The sequence below is a fragment of the Cornus florida genome, unplaced genomic scaffold (assembly GCF_030987335.1).
Source record: "Cornus florida cultivar Cherokee Brave unplaced genomic scaffold, ASM3098733v1 CherokeeBrave_3.0.0_Hap2_Chr11, whole genome shotgun sequence".
Taxonomy (NCBI): domain Eukaryota; kingdom Viridiplantae; phylum Streptophyta; class Magnoliopsida; order Cornales; family Cornaceae; genus Cornus; species Cornus florida.
In genome coordinates, this window is record NW_026775581.1 from 85891926 (window position 1) to 85912675 (window position 20750).

Sequence of the window (20750 nt, forward strand, 5' to 3'; positions counted from 1 at the left end):
CGTTATTGAGTCATCACAGGACATACCAGGTTTGTAAAATCAGGACCGTCCCACAAATAACATAATCATCACAGGACATACCAGGTTTGTAAAATCAGGACCGTCCCACAAATAACATAATCTGTATGCATATATTCCCTAGGTAATACGTACAACACAATTATTATTTTTTTTTTCCAACACAATTTCATCACAGGGGTACCGAAGTGCGAGAAAAAATGGACACTGGGGGTAAGAAAGAGAGTATTCTAAGGTGGGTTCCGATGTACAACAGAGTTTGAGGGATAAGGAGGACATTTCATTCACCCCAACGGGTCGTGCCCGTTTCTTCCGTCGTCTCCACCATTTATAAACCCCAATGCCTTCCCGTGACCGTACAACCACCACATTCTCTCTCTAATAAAATACACGCACAATCTCTCTACAATCTAGGGTTTTTCATTTGTACCAATTGTAGACATTTTCAAACCCAGCAAAACCCTATAATATCTCAGCACTTCAATTTGTCTAATTTAATGCTGTAAAATATTAAAACCCCTTTGAATTGATGCTCATTTTCAGCTTCGACGTCGATTGATCTTTCCGGGCAAAATGGACGCGGATCAGGGCGGAAACGGCGGCGTCCCACAGGCTCCGGCCCCGATTCCGAACGCGAATGCTCCACCGCCGTTCCTCGTGAAGACCTATGACATGGTGGACGCCCCGAGCACCGATAAGGTCGTCTCCTGGAGCCCCACCAACAACAGCTTCGTCGTCTGGGACCCTCCTGAGTTCGCTAGAGACCTCTTGCCCAAGTACTTCAAGCACAACAACTTCTCTAGCTTTGTTCGGCAATTGAACACTTACGTATGAATTTCTTTCCGTGTTCTTTAGTTCATTAGGGTTTTCTTACTTGTTCTATCATTAACCAGTGGATTCTTTAGTTCATTGCATAATGCCAATGTTATTGAATTTGCGAATGTCAAAATTGATATATTTTTGTTTGTATTGAATCTAGTCAACTGTAAGGTTAATCCTTACTCAACTCAGTACTACCCAATTTTTTACCTGAGAAATTAAATCAAGATAGTGTCTGACATAGAGAATATACAATGGCATGGGTGAGGTAGCCTCAATTGGGTTTTAAGGATGAAATAACAATGGATCACTAAAAGACATGTAGTGAACAAAATTAGGAAAAGCAGAGAAGGTTTGCATGGTGAATGTAGAAGCAAAATATTCATTTTCTTTTTAATGTTTTAAAGTTCATTTATTATCATTTTTTGAAATGATTTTTTTGTTATTAATTGACGATTTGTAAGTTCCCACCTGCTTTGTAACAGTTATGGCTAATGTGATCAAATTTCTGTCAGACATGATTGAAATATGAGATAACATGCTTTTCTAATATTGCATAGTGCACCGGCCAGTATGCAATTCATGCTTATATCACAAGTGTGTTTTTTTTATTATTTTTTTTATGTACACATGTTTTTTTATATTGCAGGTATTAGTAGTACACAGTTATTTTGATTGAATATCTTTATGTTGTTTTTTTGTTATGCATATGCTTTCCTTTGTGATTGCTAATTCCATGTTTTGATGTGTTAAGCTGCCTCTTTGTTACTTTTTGCACTTTCTGCAAAGAAACTACTTGGTTGACCTAGTTTAGCTGAATGAGCAAAGTTGTACAGGGCTTGTTTTCTCACATCTAGTTTATAAACATTACTGCAATTGGATATTTACTTTCTCATTTCCCATTTGAAATGTTCAATTCTCATGTGCTTCCTAGTTCACATTTGGTTTGCCTTTTCTTGCTACAGACGCACATACATATTTAAATTCAGATTGGTTGCTGGCACCCCTTTCTAAGTTAAATTTGGGTTTTTAAGTGATAGTTATAGGAAAACAAGTACCTGTAAAACTTATTCAGGGTATGTATGGTGAGACATTGACTAGAATTAACACTACATGCGGGGAAACTAGTGATTTCCCTGTAGAAGTAGGACTACACCAAGGATTGGCGTTGAGTCCATACCTATTTGCAATTTATTAGACAAAGTAACAAAATATATACAAGAAACATCCCATGATGTATCTTATTTGCTAATGACATAGTATTAGTAGATACTTTTTTAGGAAGCCTTATCAATAAAATAAAAAATATGGAGAAAGCATTAGAATCAAGAGGCTTAAAAATGAGTAAAACTAAAACGTAATATATGGTATGTAAATTTCATAAAGTAAAAAACAATGATAATATAAGTATTACAATTCAAGACCAAAGAGTTACTCAAAATAACTACTTCTGTTATCTTGGATCAATATTACAAAAAAATGGAGAGATAGATGTTGAGTAGTAAGGAGGATTGGAGCAATATGGACAAAACGGAGGCAAGCAATTGGTATCTTTTGGGACAAACGAATATCAAATAAATTAAAAGGAATATCTATAGGATGGTTATTAGGCCATCAATATTGTATGGAGCGGAGTGTTGGGTGTTGAAAAAATCACAAATGCAACACATTCATGCAGCGGAAATGAGGATCTACATTGGATGATTGGAGTAACTAGAAGAGATAAGATAAATAATGAATGTGTGAGGGGAACACTAGGTATAACGCGTATAGATGCTAAAATTAGGGAAAGTAGACTTAGGTGGTATGGATATGTTTAGTGTAGACCTAATGATGCACTTGTTAAAAGAGGAAGAGTTGTTTGCCTAGAAGGTAAATGACAGAGAGGCCGACCAAAACTGGTTAAAAATGATTTTAAGAAATTAAATCTAAGAGAAGACATGGTGTACAATAGAAAAGAATGGACAAAGAGAATTCATGTGGCTGACCCCATCCCTATGGAATAAAGGCTAAGATAATGATGATGGTGATGAGGAGGAGTTATAGGAAAGTTTAGATGGGAGTTTGACTGATGTTAAGCTGGTTCAATTACTTTCAACTTTGGGTAAAACTATCTAGTTATTCTCTTTTTATGTGTTTATAGTATTGAGGATCTAACTCTAGCTCGTTTCATATTAAAATCGTAGCACCAAATGCTTAGATGTGACATGGTTTCACCATTGTAGATCAAGTCGGGTTGATTTTATTGTTTTGGTTGAAGCGGAAAATCAGCTAGAGTTAAAAATTATCCCTAGACTGCATAGCAGGTTCTTTCTTCTATAATATTTTCAATTGTGTCTCTACTTGTCTCTTTCTAGCCATGTTTGTTTTGGCCTAAATGATTGAGAGGTGTTAAAGAAGGTTGGTGGCTTGGAAAAGGCACTTACCTAAGGATGGGAAATTCAGATATATAATTCTTTGTTATTTACGTCACCCTTCTATATTTTATATATGATTCTATCATCATTAAATCTTGAAGAAATCAGAACTGTTGAAGAGGCACCTTTTTCAGAGAAGTTCTTTGCTGTATTTGAAATGTTGGTTCGTTTTTCAGAACTTGTAATTGATTTAAGCTGAACTATGATTAGATCAATAAGTAATGGACTTTTGTGATACTTGGTCAACAAAAGGGATAGAGGAGATTCTTCCTCATGCTTTTGAAGTATCCTTGACTTTTTTTCTCAATTTTAATTTTGTATGTCTTCTATGTGGATGTTTGAAAAGAAGTGAAGATATCTTCACATGTTTACACCATATAGACATTTTTAACTTACACCACATGTATCATGTAAATAATGGATGCCTAGACTTGGAAATTATACAAGTTATACACTCGTATCACCCAAAACTTACACCACATGTGTTTTCTTGATTTGGAAGAATTAAGGATATATTTGTAATTCTAATTTGATGACATGGACGGTAGTAATGAGCACTGAATCCTATTTGAGGTATATGTTCTGTTTCTTGATAGGCAATGTCTGAATGTTTTTTTCTTGTTATTTATCCCTTACTTTAATTTAGTAGCCTTTTATTTCAACAAATTCTTTTTCTTTTCTAGGTAAACTTTTGATCTCAAAGCAAATGTGAGCCTTCATTTGTGGCCATTATTGATTAGTCTTTTTCAGGGGGACATTTTTTTGGATTGACATTTGAGTCTTACAAGCATGGGTAAGGAGGACATCAGTAACTAGCTTTGGGTGTAAGACCAGTGAGTTCAGGGCCCTTCTGTAATTTTAGATCTGAAGCATTTCCTGTTTGTAAATAATCTAATTTTGGTAAATGAATTATGTTGTTTAGGCTTGTGTACCAGTTGTGATGAGAAGCATTGAATTTGACTCGAGTTAGTAAATGTTTATGATGAGAGAATCACAATTTTGTCGAAAGATAATTAAGTATCTTATTGGGTACTAAGTTGGAAACATGCATTGGATTTCCCTGAGCACGAGTATTACCCCATATAGAAGTTCTTGGATTAAGAATTTGATTGATTCAGAATATGAGATTTGGTATTAATGATTTTTGGAAATGGATTATGTTGTTTGGGCTTATGTACTAGTTGTGATAAGAAGCATTGAATTTGACTCTCGAGTTAGTAAATGTTTATGATGAGAGAATCACAATTTTGTCGTAAGAGAATTAAACATCTTTTTGGGTACTAAGTTGGAAACACGTATTAGATTTCCCTGAGCAGGAGTATTACCCCATATAGAAGTTCTTTGGATTAAGGATTTGATTGACTCAGAATATGAGATTTGGTATTAATGGATTTTCATGAAACGGGATGCAGTATGAGCTTTACATTGATTCTACAATGACGTTTTATGGTCTAACTGGTTATACTATGTTGTTTTTGTTTAGGCCATAATAAAAAATTTTAGTTGTAATACAATATTTTGTTTGAATTAGGAGTTCTCATCAACTTATGTGGGTAAGTTCAAGATAAGGATTTGTGCAACCTTATCATCTTTGATTCTCTGGTTTTTGTTAATTTTGCTGCTTAGTTCCAAGGGGAGCGAGGCGATCCTTTGAAAACTGCTAGATGATTGCAGCTTTATTAGTATCTGAGCAATACTTGTATGACCAGAAAGCTGCGTATTAGAGTTATTTGACTGAATATTTTAAAGGGAAAGGCTTGAAGTGAAATGTTGGATATTCTAAATTGGTGTATTTTCATAGTATCCTTGGTTTATTCAATTGGTTGATATTAGTTTCATTTATTTATTTTTTATTTCCACATGAAATTAGGTATGAGAATACCTCAATTAGTTCTTTTTTACTCCCTCCGTCCCAAAATACTTGTCCATCTTTCCATTTTGGGATGTCTCAAAAAACACGTACCATTCCAAAATTGAATGTACTATTTTTTATAACATTCCCAAACTATCCTTTTAACTAAACAACTGCACTAATTACGGAGCACTATTTTTGTCTTTTAGTAAGGGCATATTTGAAACTTCACTCTTATCAATTCAATAAAAAAAACTATTAAAACTCCACTACCATAAAAAGTTGGATTCCCCATACAGAACATGTATTTTGGGACAGAGGGAGTATTATTCTTTTCTTTTTTTCTTTTGTGGGTTTAGGGGGAGCTGGTTGTTGATGCTTCAAGAGGGCTGGTAGTCAAGATTTGAAGGTGTTAATTATTTTGTCCTTTTTTCCCCTTTTTCTTTTTAACTACAATTTGTATTTCGTGCCTTTATTTTGGATATGGGCTTATCCGAGGTGTGGTCCTTTGAAATCTGCTAGATGATTGCAGCTTTATTAGTATCTAAACAATGATTTAAGTCCAGCTCATGGTACAGGATCTTAGATTTGATATTTGTGTGGGGCTGTGGGCTGGTAATATTTTTGGGTTTAGGGTTAAGGCTTTTGAGAAACCCACTTTTATTGGATATCCAAGATTTTTGTTGGCCAGTAAATATTTTTGGTTTTATGGCCAAGACTTTTGAGGAACCCACTTTTACCTACATGTGCATCCTGTGGATAGGAAATAATTTGTGTTAGACGATTTTTGTTACGAGGTTTTGTCTCAAGGACTTGGGTGCGTGTGTCGGGTAGGGGTATGTATTCACGCATCAAGCGTGTCAAATCTTCAAATAGGATACATGGACACTACTAAATATTCATAGTTTTGATAGAGTAAAATGCATGGTATGAGGTTGGTTTTGATAGAGTAATAAATTGAGAAATTTGCAACAGGTATATCCAAGATTTATGTGTGCTAGTAAAAATAATATCTTTATGTAACATAGTGTTCAATATACGTATCAAAAAAAAAAAATGTAACATAGTGTTCAATATAAGCATTTTACTAATTTGGAAGTAATAATATAAGAAAATTGAATTATTGGATATGTTTTTTAGATGCATGTCTAACCAAAAGTGTCGGACACATATTTGAGTATTATGTGCCTGACATGGGTGCTTCACCTACTTTTGAAGAGTCCATGAGGCTTAGCTATGAGACATTTATTGAGATTTCAGTAATTGCTAAACGAGTTGACAGTTTGACACCCTCTACATATGTTGATATCTTGACTCTGGAATTGTGTCAAAGAGAATGCGTTATTGGCACTTGGAAGTTGGAAAGGGTCTTTCCCCTTTGGCAAGCGGGTCAGTTTGGGATCTAACTATTGGAACTTGGAAGTAGTCATAAGAATTGGTTTTATTGGTCAAGAAAAGTTGATTTCCATATTGTAAAGCTTCTCAGAAGTTTCTACTTTTTGAATAAACACTTTTTGTCATTGTTCAACATTTTATCTTCAACACAATATGACAAATTTCTATGGCACTGCGCTTGGTAGGAGTGAGGGAAGAGGGAAGGAGGGAGGAAATAGAGGAGGGATGCAGCAAGACTTCATTCTTTGGTACAAGGAAGAGCTGGAGGGAAGGTAAGGATAGATGGACGAGGTCTCCCTCTTCTGGCCCATCTTCTTTTCATCCCTCCAAAATTAATGGAATAGAGGAGGGAATAAAAGGATTAGTGTTGTATATAATGTTAATTGATACTATTATCTTTCGTAAAAAAATTCCAAATTATGTAATAAGGGTATAATTGTAACGGAAAATTCTTAGATTAGAAGGGCCTGAACTCGATTTGGAGTTTCATGTCAAGACAAGGTGATGTTTCATTATGTAGAATTGGATATGGAAGTATGTGGATTGCGAAGATTTTCAATTTAATTATATACCAGTACCAGTCAACCTGTTGGTGCTATTTGGAAATATATCCAGATTTTCTGTTTGTTGTTTGATTCATGCATGGTATAATATGCCGGCCTTTCACTTAACAGGTTTTCCAGGTCTCGATTGCATTAAACCTTGATATAACCATAGGAATAAAATTTACTCGAGTTTTGTTGCAAAATGGTGAGGGAGCATAAAGGATGTAAAGTTTTGGAGCTGCTTTTTAATGGCCGTTAATTTTAACAGCTTATATGGCCTGTCAATGGAGGAAACAAAGATTTGGCATCCCTACCTCATTTATAAACTTGTGTTAGGTTAGATATGTTGATTTGGTATAGTGTAGATCTACTGATATGGAGGCTAGAGTAATGATATCTATGGCTGTTATTTAGATAGACCTAAGGCAATGGTTGGTTTGGATTATTGATTTGGAATGTAGGTCTACTGATATTGAAGCTAGTCTACTAATTGGACTCCAGCATAACGACTCTAAGGTTATGGTTGAGATTTAAGAGTATGAGTGATTCAGATAAAAGGTATTTTTGGTTATAGTTTAAGTTTTGTAGTGATAGTGGAGTAGTAAAAAATGACTTATAATGAAACTACAAAAGAATAATATTTTCTGGTGTTAATTTTTTCTCTTGCCCCTCAGTTTAACTTGGTTAGCAATTTACTAAGAAACTGCTAAGAAACTAGTTATTTCTAAGTAGTTAGGAAGTAGTAATTGAAAGGGAAAATTTACTTGTCGAGGTAGTTTTTTGACTGTTCTATTAAATTTATCATCTTACTTTTTGCTTTTAATTTTAAATTTTTTCTTAGCAGTTTTTTTTTTTTGATAAGTAATTTTTTCTTAGCAGTTACTGTACTTATTTAGCACTTAGCACCAGTAAACTATTTAACCGTGTAGTTTTAACTGTTAATGTGAACTTTAACAGCCTAACTAGTAAAATTCATGATTATGTAATGAGTTTGAAAGTAAAAAATATCAATACAAAATATTGTCAATATATTGTTAGTTTATTAAAAAACTGTATGATGATTTCATTCTTTAAAATATAGACTTGGAAATCCACAAGCATCCAAGTAATCAAGTAGAAGAAAGGAAAGGATTGGGCCTGGTCAAAAAAGGGCAGAGGGTAGCTGTGAAGTACTGTTGATGGGGATGCATCAAGTGCGATATAAATCTGTCTGGCAAAGTTTTCAAGGAGTTCTTTTACATGTTTTTGTCAACGTTATTTGGACCTCCTCAGCAAGTGTATAACGGGTACATGAGTCACATTTGTTGGATACTAAGGAAAAGGAATTGATAATATGTTGCAGAGGCCATTGAGAGTATATAAATCCCCAGATATGTGGACACAGTCGTTTATGCAACCGAAATTTTATTGTTTAGAGGTGGAACTGGATGAAGCATAAAAGTTTCTTGAAGGGATGCGGGGTATTTAGACAATCAAGTTCCTAAACTCCAATAGATGAAAGGAATTTCCTAAATTCCAATAGATGGAATGGAAAAACTGTTAGTTTTCTCTTTCTGTTCATTTGATAGAATTAAATAATTTTTTTTAATTGTATTCTATGTCTAATTCATAAGAGCAGGATTTGACCTTACCAGAAGCAGTGGATTTGGAATAACGGCCATTGATTGCTCATATTAGTTCACATCTTCTTCCTTTATGTTAATTTTAGTTTTATATTGTGTGAAAGGACTTGAATCCTGTGTCATTTTTTCCCCCTTTCATGGCACTCAAATGTTCTCTGCTCACAACGACAAGATGTGCAAATCCAGCTTTTAGATACATACTTGATGATTCATGAGTTGATCATTAGATAATTTAGAAATTTCCTGGTATGAAGACTAACAAAAGACTTTCTCGTCAGCGGAAGTGGTGGCACCTAATTTTTATAAGAGGAGGAAAAAGTTCCATCTTTTTCCCAAAAAAAGTTGTCCTATATATTATTGTTACTTTTTCTGGTTTGATGAAGGTTTAGGCAATCATGAATTATGTGCGTTACCATTGAATTTTTCTTCCCCTGAAAATTCATGTTTTCCATTTTGTTTCACCATGATGGATACTTGAATCTTTGTTGATTCTGCTGACTAATTGTGTTTCATTTTCACACCCTATTTCCTTTTATTTTGGGCTACTGTGGACGAACAGGGTTTCAGGAAAGTCGATCCAGACCGTTGGGAGTTTGCGAACGAGGGATTCTTAAGAGGTCAGAAGCATTTGCTTAAAAGTATCAGTCGACGAAAACCTGCCCACGGAAGCAATCAGCAACAATCACAACAACCACATGCGCAGAGTTCATCAGTGACTGCATGTGTCGAGGTGGGAAAATTTGGGCTCGAGGAAGAGGTTGAGAGGCTAAAAAGGGATAAGAATGTGCTTATGCAGGAGCTTGTGAAGCTGAGGCAGCAGCAACAGACCACCGATAATCAGTTGCAAACAATGGTGCAACGCCTTCAGGGGATGGAACAGAGGCAACAGCAAATGATGTCATTCCTGGCAAAAGCTGTTCATAGCCCTGGCTTCTTGGCGCAGTTTGTACAGCAGCAAAATGAGAGCAACAGGCGCATAACTGAAGGCAACAAAAAGCGGAGGCTTAAGGAGGAAGGTGTCTCAGAAGATCATTATGGTGGCCGTGCTGATGGACAGATTGTCAAGTACCAACCTTTGATGAATGAAGCCGCAAAAGCTATGGTCAGCCAGATCATAAAACTGGATTCTTCTCTTAACCTTGAAACCTTCAGTAACAGTTCTGATACTTTCCCGCTTAGTGACATTACATCAGCATCAGATGCATTAGATGGTGGGAGTCCTTCAAGCCTAATATCGGGAGTTACTCTTAAGGAGGTCCTACCAACTTCTGGGCAATCTTATTTGGCAGCAGGCTCGGGGATATCAGGACAGGGCCCTTCAGCTGTAGTATCTGAGATTCAATCTTCTCCTCTTGGTGCAAGTTCGGAAATTGTTACAACCATACCATTTTCGGCTATGAGTCCACTGGTTGGACCGCAAGACGTGCCCCCTGTAAGTCCTCCCCAGACGGACATTATTTTGCCTGAGTTCTGCCCATTACAAGAAATGGCATCAGATAACGGCATTGATGTTTCCAAAGGAAGTTACGTGGTAACTGAGACACAGAATGGTGGATTCTCGGATCCACCCTCATTGGGATTGAATGAGAATTTTTCATTAGATTTTGATAATTTGTCTCCTGATCCTAATATGGAGTGGGACAATTCCTTGTCTGGTATTAGTGATATTTTTTGGGAGCAGTTTCTGGTTGAGAGTCCACAAACTCTGGACACTGAGGAGATGGAGTCAACATCAGTGGAAGGTCCTAGTGAAGCAAAGCCATCAAAAAATGGATGGGACAAAACTCAACATGTGGAACATCTTACGGAACAGATGGGCAATCTTAGTTCAGACAACAACAATATAGTATGATCTTGTTGCACCAAATGTACATTTTGTCTACCACCCCATCCGAGGTAAATCCTGAAAAAAATCTAGTTGTTTGTATCATCGTGGTCCTCATTGTATCTAAAATAGAGAGCAACTTATAGTTACTGTATCTTTTCACCGTGGCTATATTTTGCACGTACTGGAGGACCTGGTTTTTATTTTTTTTTTTAATTTTTTTAATGTGAAAATTTTGTTTTTTTAACTCATTTTGGTGCAAAACTAAATGAACCCAACCAACAAGACAGGCTTAGTGGTGTTTTAATGCTTCTGTCATTTTTGGTTCATATTTCATTTCTTCGTGGTTGTTTACACTTCGTTCATGTTTATATATCTATGTAACAGTACCATATGCAGCAGTGACGTTAAATATATAGTTGTAAAGACATCACTTCATGCTCATTACTTTTCTTTTGTTAGATGAGACACACACGTGTCTCTATGTGTGTGTGTGTATATATATAATTGTATATCTATATCACACATGCTTTTTGATTTGTTACAGAAAATCGGCTGTTACTTGGTTTTGGCATCAATTTCGGACTATGATCCGAAGAATCTGAACTTTTAGCTCCCGCCGACACATTCCCTAATCGTAGGCGTTTCTGTTTGTATTTCCCGTGTTACTTCACTGATGGGTACATCTATCTAAAGTTAATGCATCAACGGCCAAGATCATTCTACACCCACCTGTGACTAACCCACTCGATTATATTACCTCAAAGTATTTGTATTACACATCTTATTAATTGATCCTTAGGCACATGTTTATCCCATGAAAATGGGCATCTAGTTACCAGAAAAAGTGATCTAAACATTACACGTTGCAGTTTGTAAGCTCACTGAAACCTAACTCAACTCACAGCCAGGATAGGTGCTGATGTCACCACATAAAACCCTCACCTGCCCGCCAATTATGGGAACAAACAACCTGCACCCTATATATAGATTTCTAGAGAGAGAGATTGTGTGTGTGTGTGTGTAAATGACACTGGTTAGAGAGAGGAGGCACCAGCCAGCACTATGGTTGTCCTTACCACCTCCTGTTTCTGCAGCTGACTTCAGCCACCAGACTCCGTTACCGTCATTACAATCTTCTACAGGTTTGGATTCTCCCGGCATTGGCAATCTCTCTGTCCTCGAGAAACTGGCGGTTCTTGGCCACGGCAATGGTGGCACCGTCTATAAAGTCCGCCACCAGAAAACTTCATCCTTTTATGCATTGAAAGTCCTTCGGTTTGGTGAAGATGCCGTTACGATTCGACAACAGGCTGCACGAGAGGTGGAGATCCTCAAGCGAGTGGATTCACAGTATGTTGTGAGGTGCCATGGGGTTTTCGAGAATGGGTTTGTGAATTCAGATGGTGGAGGTGATCTCTGCTTTGTGATGGAGTACATGGAAGCAGGATCACTACACGACGTCTTGCGTGTACGCCGGAGATTACCTGAGAATGTAATTTCCGGCGTGGCAAGGTGTGTGTTGGAAGGACTGCACTACTTGCATGGCATGCAGATAGTGCATAGAGACATCAAACCATCAAATTTGTTGATTAACGGCAAAGGAGAGACCAAGATTGCAGATTTTGGGGTGAGCCGGGTTGGGGCAGGCACGATAGAGGCACTCGACTCGTATATGGGTACGTGTGCGTACATGAGTCCCGAAAGATTCGATCCTGAGAGGTGGAATGGGGATTGCTCTGATGGGTTCGCCGGAGATGTTTGGTCGCTTGGAGTGGTGGTGTTGGAATGTCATGTGGGTCATTTTCCGTTTATCAGTCCGGGGCAAAAACCTGATTGGGCGACCCTAATGTGTGCAATCTGCTTCGGGGAGAAGGCGGAGATGCCGGAGAAGGCTTCCCCGGAGTTTCAGAGTTTTGTTTGGAGGTGTTTGGAGAAGGATTGGAGGAAGAGAGGAACAGTGGCTGAGCTTCTTGGTCACCCTTTTGTGACTAAATGTTGCGACAGTACTACAGAAAAGATGGTTGATTATGCTTTGGATTGTTGAATTGAACTGTTTTTTCTTTTTTTCACCCCTTATTTTTTGGTCTCTTTTGAGAACTAATTATATTTTTCAATGAAGAAATTAACTACATATCATATATAATAATAGATTGTTATATGCGAATTGAATTTTTTTTCCTGAAAATTGAAACTAGCACTTCAAAAGTAGCTTCTTACAGTTCAAAATATTACCTCATTTGTGATATTGATAATTTGTTTTATTATGGGTCCCTTCGAGGACATCTAATAAAAATAAATAAATTGTTCCAAGTTGATCTTACTGGTTGTAATGATCGTCTAACTTATCGGCAAATTGCTCACTAAGTATCTAAATTTTGAACAAATCTCACTAATTAACTTGTTGGTTATTTTATTTTTATTTTTATATTTTCTATAATTTTCACAACTTTCTATCTAGCCCTAAGTCATACAGTCTTTCTCATCTTTCTCAACAGGTGTCGCTTTCACGCTCCGAGCTCGCTCAAGCTCTTACCTCCGCACGCGCTCTCGCTTAAATTTTCATTGCTTGTGACTTAATTCTATTACTCTCACGCTCCCACTTTCAAATTCGCTCTCCTTCTCGTTCCCTCGCTTTATGTGACTTAGGTCTAGTTAAACCATGTATAAACTTAAATATGTATAAATCTTGGGAAACAAGCACTCGGCAACATGAGCATGATAAAATTTTCATGTTAACCAAATGCTTTCCATTTCATTCATTTTTATTTTTTACTATTAATTTTTATTTAACTAAATAGACTTTTATTATGGTAGGAAAGAAGAAAATTGGATAAAAGAGAAAGAATAAGAGATGAATGAGACATTCTTGGAAAAAAGATTATGTTCTTTTTTTTATTTTTTTCAATTGAATAGAAGAGGAAAAAAATTGACAATTTACTTTGATTGGTAAGATAAAAGGAAAGAAAATTTTAAGTTATCACTTATTTTATTTGTGAGATTTATTAAATATTTATGAAGGATGATATAGTAATTTAAAACTTGTCTTCTCTCCATCCATATTTGGACAGGTGAAAATTTTGTGAATAAAGAATGACTCGTCCATCATAATTTTTTTTCCTTACATTATCTCTATTGAATGAAACGAAGAAAATTTCTTCCTTCTTTCTTATTTTCTTTCCACCTCTCTTCGTTCTTTCCTACTAAGTAACCTAACAAAAACATAAGTATATTCTTGTTCAAACATGGGAATTGTTTTGCAACTTAAATAAAAAGCCCAAAATTTCCCAGTCGCTCGCGCGACTGCAATTAGCACTTTTTTTTTTTTGGTTGTAAAACTTGTGTTTTATTATGTATCCTTTTTTTCATGGGTTTGATTTAATTTTTTGGTTGCTCGAGTGTCGACTCCCCAAATTCATTTGGAAGTCGAAATTGATGCACATAATAATTACCCGTAAATTTCGTGTATTGATAAATATAAAGAAAATTAGGTTTATTTTTATTCTGAATCATGGTCTCGACCAACTCAACCAGCCATATAGGTTTGGAACATGAATGGCTATTTTGTTAGGTACTAGTTGTTTGAGTTAGTTTTTGCTTTTATTTTTATTAGGTACATCACACCTTCAACTTTAAACATCAATATTACCCTAATGTTAAAATGCACCAAAACAACTTCTTCTTTCTTTCTTTTTTTTACTTTTAGGGTTGTGATGGTACCATCAATTTGATGGAACTCTAAAAATTTAATGAAAATGCACCTACATGACCTGTTCATCTTTTGAAATGTCTAGTTTGCCCTCTTCTGAACATCTACTTGGCAATGCATTTTCTTTTCTTGCTTCCATATAAATCATGGCTCAAAGTTGGAATTTGTGGGTAGGACTAAAATTCAGTAGCCCTAGTCTTGAGACTCATAATGACCCAGATTTTATTTATTTATTTTGTTTAATTCGGATTTTCATTTCATTTCATTCTTTTGTTTCCTGAAATTAATTGAAGATTCTGTTGTGTGTTGGATTTTGACACTAGACATGCGTTCAAACCAATAAACTGCATCACACTGATAGTTGAAGGCTTCACTTGTCTGAAAGTTAAAATCTCATGATGTATAGTTTTCATTAATTTGGTGTCAAAAAGGTGATTCGATCTCATGAAAAATTATGTAGTCGAATATAAGATGTTTATATACAATTTAATCACATAAAAATTGCAGGGCTTATGCACAAAAACAAGAAAAAATATGCAATGAAAACTACTAACACTTCCATCACAAATTAATTCAAGAAGCAACAGGGTCCAACTCATCCACATTCGGCAAAAGAAGAACGAATGAAAAAGAAAAGAAGTAAATCAACAATCCTATATAGCTTTGATTAAAACAGAATCCAAAATGTAACCCAACTTACAGTTGACACTTTCGTGTTTAATTTTTTAAAATCGTGCATGTTGATCGACTTAACTATACGTTCCTAGGTTTAGATAACTAGTTGAACATCCAGAATCAAGACAACGGGTAAAAACAGCAGCTCTCGACAGACAACGGGTACAAGATGATGCTCAGCAGAGTTACTGAATCATTTTGGTGGGGCCATGTGACGATCTTTTGTTACTTCCATATGCTTGTACTGAAGACCTGAAAAAGGACCATAAAGGCCCAAGAGTGAACAAAAATTGATACAAAAATAAATAAAGAGTTGCCAGCATCACTAGAATGAAGAAGATAGGATGAAGCAATGGAGATTTAGAATAGAAAACAGGCAGAAAAAATATCATATTCTAAGGCTAAATACAAGCCTAACCGTCCCATTTTAGACTCCCTTGTATGTTTATTGAAATAAAAAATGAGGAAAGACTGTCACTGCCAATCAAATCTTGATTTTCTCAGTGATCAGATCTCCAAGGCAGATCCCATGAAGCTATCTGGCACCCCTCCAACGCAGCTAAATTTTCAAAGGTTAAAGTCGGTCTAGATTGCTTAGACTTTCCTACAAGGCATTCTTCCAATTTTAAACATGAACCCCTCTTTGTATATATCTAGCTACCACTGCGACAATGACGACAGTATACAAGAGAGAGTACAAAAGCTGGGTGCCTATGGCCTGTCCAACCCACGTTAGATCTAAACATGTTGAAAGAAACACAAAAATGCTGTCACAGTGCCTATGTTTTTTCCTCTTTGTTTTTAGACGGCCTTCAATATTTGGCATAGGGAATAAGAACATTTTATTAAAATACATTTTCAAACTACAAGTCCATTATAAGACAGACAATCTAAGGGAATCTTACCAAAGCAATGCCCACAGTTAATGGTGCACATGAGCACATCGCTGCCTTAGTTTCTTGTAAAACTAGAAGCTCAAAAGTTTGCCCAAATGACCAGAGATAGCTAGGAGGTAAAGTTTTTCCGGCAAGAAGCTAAGTGGTAAAGTTGAAGTCCACTAGAATCACTGAAAAAATGGTGAAAGAGCATTCTCGCTTGTAGCAGAAGCCCACAATAAATTAATCCTGTGGTAATGGAACCAGATTCACTCCTTTCAGCCTTCCTACTTGTAAATTTTGGTAGACTAATATAATTTCAACAAGAAGCTTATTGTAGGACTGTTCAAGTGAGTCCAAGCAAACCAATACCTGCAGTCAATTGTGCCTTGCACTTTACCATAATATATTTTTTCTTTTTTAAATAAACACTGAATCTCGTCATAGATTACTAGAGACGAGTTTGATTTTTGGGTCTCTGATGCTTTGCCAAATTATTTTTAAAAAAAAGTTCTAAACCCCCTTTATAGCTCCCCTAACCACTAGCTATTAGCTTGATTGGTATCTTCTCTTAGGGTTCAATTCCATTAGGACATGGGTGCTATTACGTATTACTTATTTACAGAACATGAATATAACTTGAAAGCCATGCATGGAAGGCCTGAGCATGAGGTTTCAAACCTGTTTTGAGTAAATTATATTTGAAAAGAAGTCATTTGACCTTCAACTTACACTAACTCAAAGGTGTATGTGGAAGTGGAAACAAAGTTAATTCAAATGTTAACTTCCAAAACTCTTAACTTGCAAGTTCTTCATAATGTTTGCCACCATGAACCTAATCATACGCGAAATTATTCCAAATCAAATTAGACGTAGGAACATACTTTGGTGTTGCTTGCATCAAGCATATTTGCTCTCTAAATCAAATTACTCAACCTTAGTAATCTAATTGTTTATCACAATAATACGTTTGACTATCTTCCATATTCTAAGCACGTACTGGAGTCTTAGTGTAAGTGCACACGCTAGTTTCTTCTATGTCATGAATCCTATATGTTGCTTCAAGCAATGCCCCATTGATTCTCATATACAAGAATAGAGCACACACTTCATTGTCTTAAAAATACTATCGAGATTTGGCACTCACCATCAATATCAAGGTATTCGTTTTAATTTACTACTAGTAGTTGAATACTAGAATGAGTTTATATTTAAAGAAAAAATAAAAATGAATGGGCTTATCCATAGTCTATCATAGGCTTTTACTCCTTGGAGCGGGTCAATTTCATTTCCTAAAGTGCCAAGAAGCAAAACACTAATCGGCAGCAAACCAATTAGAGTATGAAGGCATTACATTGACTTGACTCGCATTAATGCCTAAGGTTATTTAATCTATTGGTATATGGTAACTAATGCCACCTAATTATATAGCAATTTTCAAATGTCTGTAATCATGTTTTTATGCTCAAGCAATAAAGTTAATCCACAGGTTTTTGGTTCCCAAGTATGTTCCTGCTTCTAACTAGCTCAATGATATTTTTAATCTTCATAAAAAAAATTCATTGCAATCTGGGAGTTCATTGATGAGCGCTGAAAAGTGCGTTTTTAAACCCCTTAAGCTTGAGTATTTTAGGACCTTTATCTATCTTATTTTTCCGTTTTAGTACTTATTTGTGTTTTTGTCTATTTCAGGTCAATAATGTTAAAATGGGCTAAAAATGGTTTCTTAAGGCCTTTTTGGAGTCAAACTAAGTCTTAGTGATGATCCGGAGCAAAAAGAGGCTGATTTGGAGAAAAAAGAGGCTGATGCGGAAAATCTGCCAAGTTGGATCCATCCAACTTTCTGAAATCGATCGCAGAAAAAGTGAGATCGATCGAACTTTTCTCAGATCCATCGAAAAGTTGGATCGATCGAAAATCAAAGTTGGATCGATCGAACTTTTGCTGGCAGCGAGCTGTCTTATTCCCGTGCGCGCCCAAAAGTCCACCTACCACATAGTACGGGATTAGATATTTTTGGGGCTATATTCCTGACTTAGTGACTAAGAAAAGGACCTTCTATATAAAGGGAAGTGACCCATTTGTAAAGGAGCTTTTATCAATTTTATTTCTACATTGTAATTTTACTTTATCTCTCTAGAAAGTTAGAGATTAGGGTTAGAATAAAAGAGGGAAGTGGAGACACATCTCAAGAAGACATCTCTAGCTCCACTCTCTCTCCATCTCTAGAGCTTCAAAGAAGAAGAAGAAGAAGAAGAGGAAGAAGAAGATAGAGCCATATTTGGAGCTTGATTCCATGACCACATCTACCTCCTCCATGATTGGCTAGATCTACACTTAGGGCTGGGATGAACCCTAAGTCTTGTGTAATCTAAACCCTTGTGTTTCTATTTTTGGGGATTTATGTATATATTGTTGTGATTAGTGCTCTAACCTTGTGAATTTAATGAATCTTCGTTCATTTCTATGATTTCTATGGTTTAATTCTTCCTATTAATTCTCTAGTTTATTTACATATCTATGTGTGATTAAATTAGGAATTATGTCTCACATGATTCATATGATTTAATTCTTCCTATTGATTCTCTTTGTAATTACATGTTATCTTATGTGTGATTATTTGGGAATTGATCTCTACACTAGTTTTTCTATATTAATTGCATATCTATATGTGGTTGATTGAAAATCTAGTGATGGCTAAGCATGGGTTTTCATTGAATGGGTTTGTCAATTAATTTGATGGTTTATACTTATACTTGATGGGTTGTTCTACAATTTAATTCATGCTTGTAGGTAGGTAGACAATCTATGCTTGCTTAGATATTCCATGGCTTATTATTGCAAATTCCATGATTCTCTAGATTAATGTGTGCTACAATTGTTGCTACTTAGATGGGTCATGCTTAAAATTGATGGGTTGTGCTACACTTAGTTTAGATAGACAATTCATACATAAATTAGATGGTCCATACTTAATATTGCAATTAGCAGTCGCATTTTGTTCACAACAATGTATTCCCCATTAATGGAAAACAAGTGGTTAATTACATGAGCTTAGTGGTGATTCCAACACCCTAAGTCCTCTCTTCATATCTCTTAAATCCCTATCTCTACTTAGTTTATTTTAATTGTATTTTCATTAATTGAAGTAGTTTAATCATCTCATCAAATCTCTTTCGCAATCTTGTGATACGCTAGAATTGAAGTTAAATTCCAACATGTATAATCCATTGGGACGATTCCTACTCACTCTTGCTACGTTAGTAGTGTTGGTAGTGGTTTTTATAAATTTAAATTTGACTTAAAAGGCTTTTCTTGAACCACATATTCACTACATTATTTTGACGTATACAAGTGGCCATCGTCATTCATCTCCAACCCATCTTGAATTCGAGGGAAAGTCTTATGACTCAAAATTGACAGGAGATACTTGCTGAAAGAACGAAGGTCACTCCTCATTGGCAGAAAATTCTCTTCTTCTTCTTCTTCTTCTTCTTTCCTTTTTTTTTTGTTTTTTTTAATAAGTAATACAACATTATGTGGAAGCCTAAGGGAAATGGAACAATAATGTGTGCATGTGTGGGACAATAGTGTGTGTATGACTTGTCTGCCAAAAAATATATATGTAACACAATATGTAGACCAACGGGCCAGTGACCTAGCGGTATAAGCCTCTTACTTTCCCAAAGCGAGGTCAGGGGTTCAAATCTCAGAAGAGACACGTGTGCGTGAGTACCAAGTAGAGAAAAAAAAAAAAAAAAAAAATTTGTAGCAGCAATTGATGGATTGAAGAACTTACCTCGCCTTGATATTCGATTAATACGTGACCGAGGTCCATCAAACATCCAGCTATCTTCATCCAAAGATTTAACCTCCTTGTTAAGTGCAGCCATTAAATCAGATTTCAGAACTGCAGTGCATAAACGAAGCAGCATTGAGTATGTACATAATTTTCTCTGCCTGCTAAGAAAATGGTGGAAAAAGAAAGCACATCTATATTTTGATCCTAATGCTTGCAATTTTCTTTTCTCTCTTTTTTGGCTGAAAAAACCAGACCCAATTAACCAAGTATATCTATGGACTTAGTTGAGTGGATGTCTTTCTGCTTTCATAATCCTCCATGACAGAAAATACAAGATTCAAAAATCGATTCCATTTCTTTTTACAGCAACCAAATGGAGAATCAAGGAAACACAATAAGGATTCAACTCAAGAAATCATTCAGCGCCTACATATGAACATCTTTGAAACAGTCCAATACAGAACAAAGAGAAGTTAAATATATAACCATAAGTGATGAGCATTAAACAAATTTAATGAAATCCCCAGAAAAGTCACAGCTTTAACACTACAGAACCTGAGGGGAAAACATCATAAAACCCATAAATATCATGTAAATACAAAAGTCCCAGATTGCGAAAACTTGAGAATCTCACAAAAATAATTAAACTCATCAAATAAGCTCTATAAAACAACACATCAAACCCTGAAAGAGACAAATAGTTAATCGATGAAAACCCAGATTGATTATGCAAAAATTGAAGTACCTAAGTGGCCATAATTGTAGAATTTCAAAGAACAATTGAAACTATTGATAAACAGACTGACCAAGAAGTGCCTCGTCCTTGCGATCTTGGATGGATATGATATCGGCAGGGAAGTGGAAGTCATCGACGGCGAGAGCAGAAGGAGCATTCGTCCCTGCGATTGCTGTAGTGGAAATGGAAGAACGAGCCGGTGATGATGACAATGAACTGTTACTGTTACTCATCTCGTTTATTTTCTTCCTTTTCCCCAGAAAATTTACTCAGCAAGAAAATTTTCCATCCATTGCTCTCTCCCTTTCGATTTTTTTGGGAAGGTTGCTCTCTCCCCTTCCCACTTCGTAAAATTGAAGTGGAAGAGTGAAATTACAATTTGAGGTGCGGTTAGTAACTTAGTAGTAAACATATAAAAATGAGAGTTGAGGGTAAATTGGGAAAAGTACATCCCAACTTC

General features: G+C 35.9%; 3 protein-coding genes across 4 annotated transcripts; 2 read left to right on the forward strand and 1 right to left on the reverse strand.

The window, feature by feature from the left end:
* Positions 1 to 340: 340 nt before the first annotated feature.
* On the forward strand, positions 341 to 11259 carry LOC132282709 (heat shock factor protein HSF8). 2 transcript variants are annotated; one of them, XM_059784462.1, is made up of 3 exons: positions 341 to 846; positions 9228 to 10564; positions 11041 to 11259. In XM_059784462.1, the coding sequence occupies exons 1-2, from the start codon at positions 592 to 594 to the stop codon at positions 10518 to 10520; spliced, it is 1548 nt and encodes a 515-aa protein (XP_059640445.1). In that variant the 5' UTR covers positions 341 to 591; the 3' UTR covers positions 10521 to 10564; positions 11041 to 11259. The 2 variants fall into 2 exon arrangements, with proteins under 2 accessions (XP_059640445.1, XP_059640444.1); XM_059784461.1 differs by lacking the exon at positions 11041 to 11259 and having other exon boundaries at positions 342 to 846; positions 9228 to 10800.
* A 176-nt stretch (positions 11260 to 11435) lies between these two features.
* LOC132282710 (mitogen-activated protein kinase kinase 10) lies at positions 11436 to 12755 on the forward strand. Its single transcript, XM_059784463.1, has one exon. The coding sequence runs from the start codon at positions 11521 to 11523 to the stop codon at positions 12538 to 12540; it is 1020 nt and encodes a 339-aa protein (XP_059640446.1). The 5' UTR covers positions 11436 to 11520; the 3' UTR covers positions 12541 to 12755.
* A 2087-nt stretch (positions 12756 to 14842) lies between these two features.
* Positions 14843 to 20656, reverse strand: LOC132286235 (protein SAMBA). The gene is made up of 3 exons (XM_059788505.1): positions 20361 to 20656; positions 19552 to 19662; positions 14843 to 15129 (listed from the first exon to the last, which is right to left on the reverse strand). Exons 1-3 carry the CDS (start codon positions 20521 to 20523, stop codon positions 15071 to 15073), a joined length of 333 nt encoding a protein of 110 aa, XP_059644488.1. The 5' UTR covers positions 20524 to 20656; the 3' UTR covers positions 14843 to 15070.
* Positions 20657 to 20750: the final 94 nt, after the last annotated feature.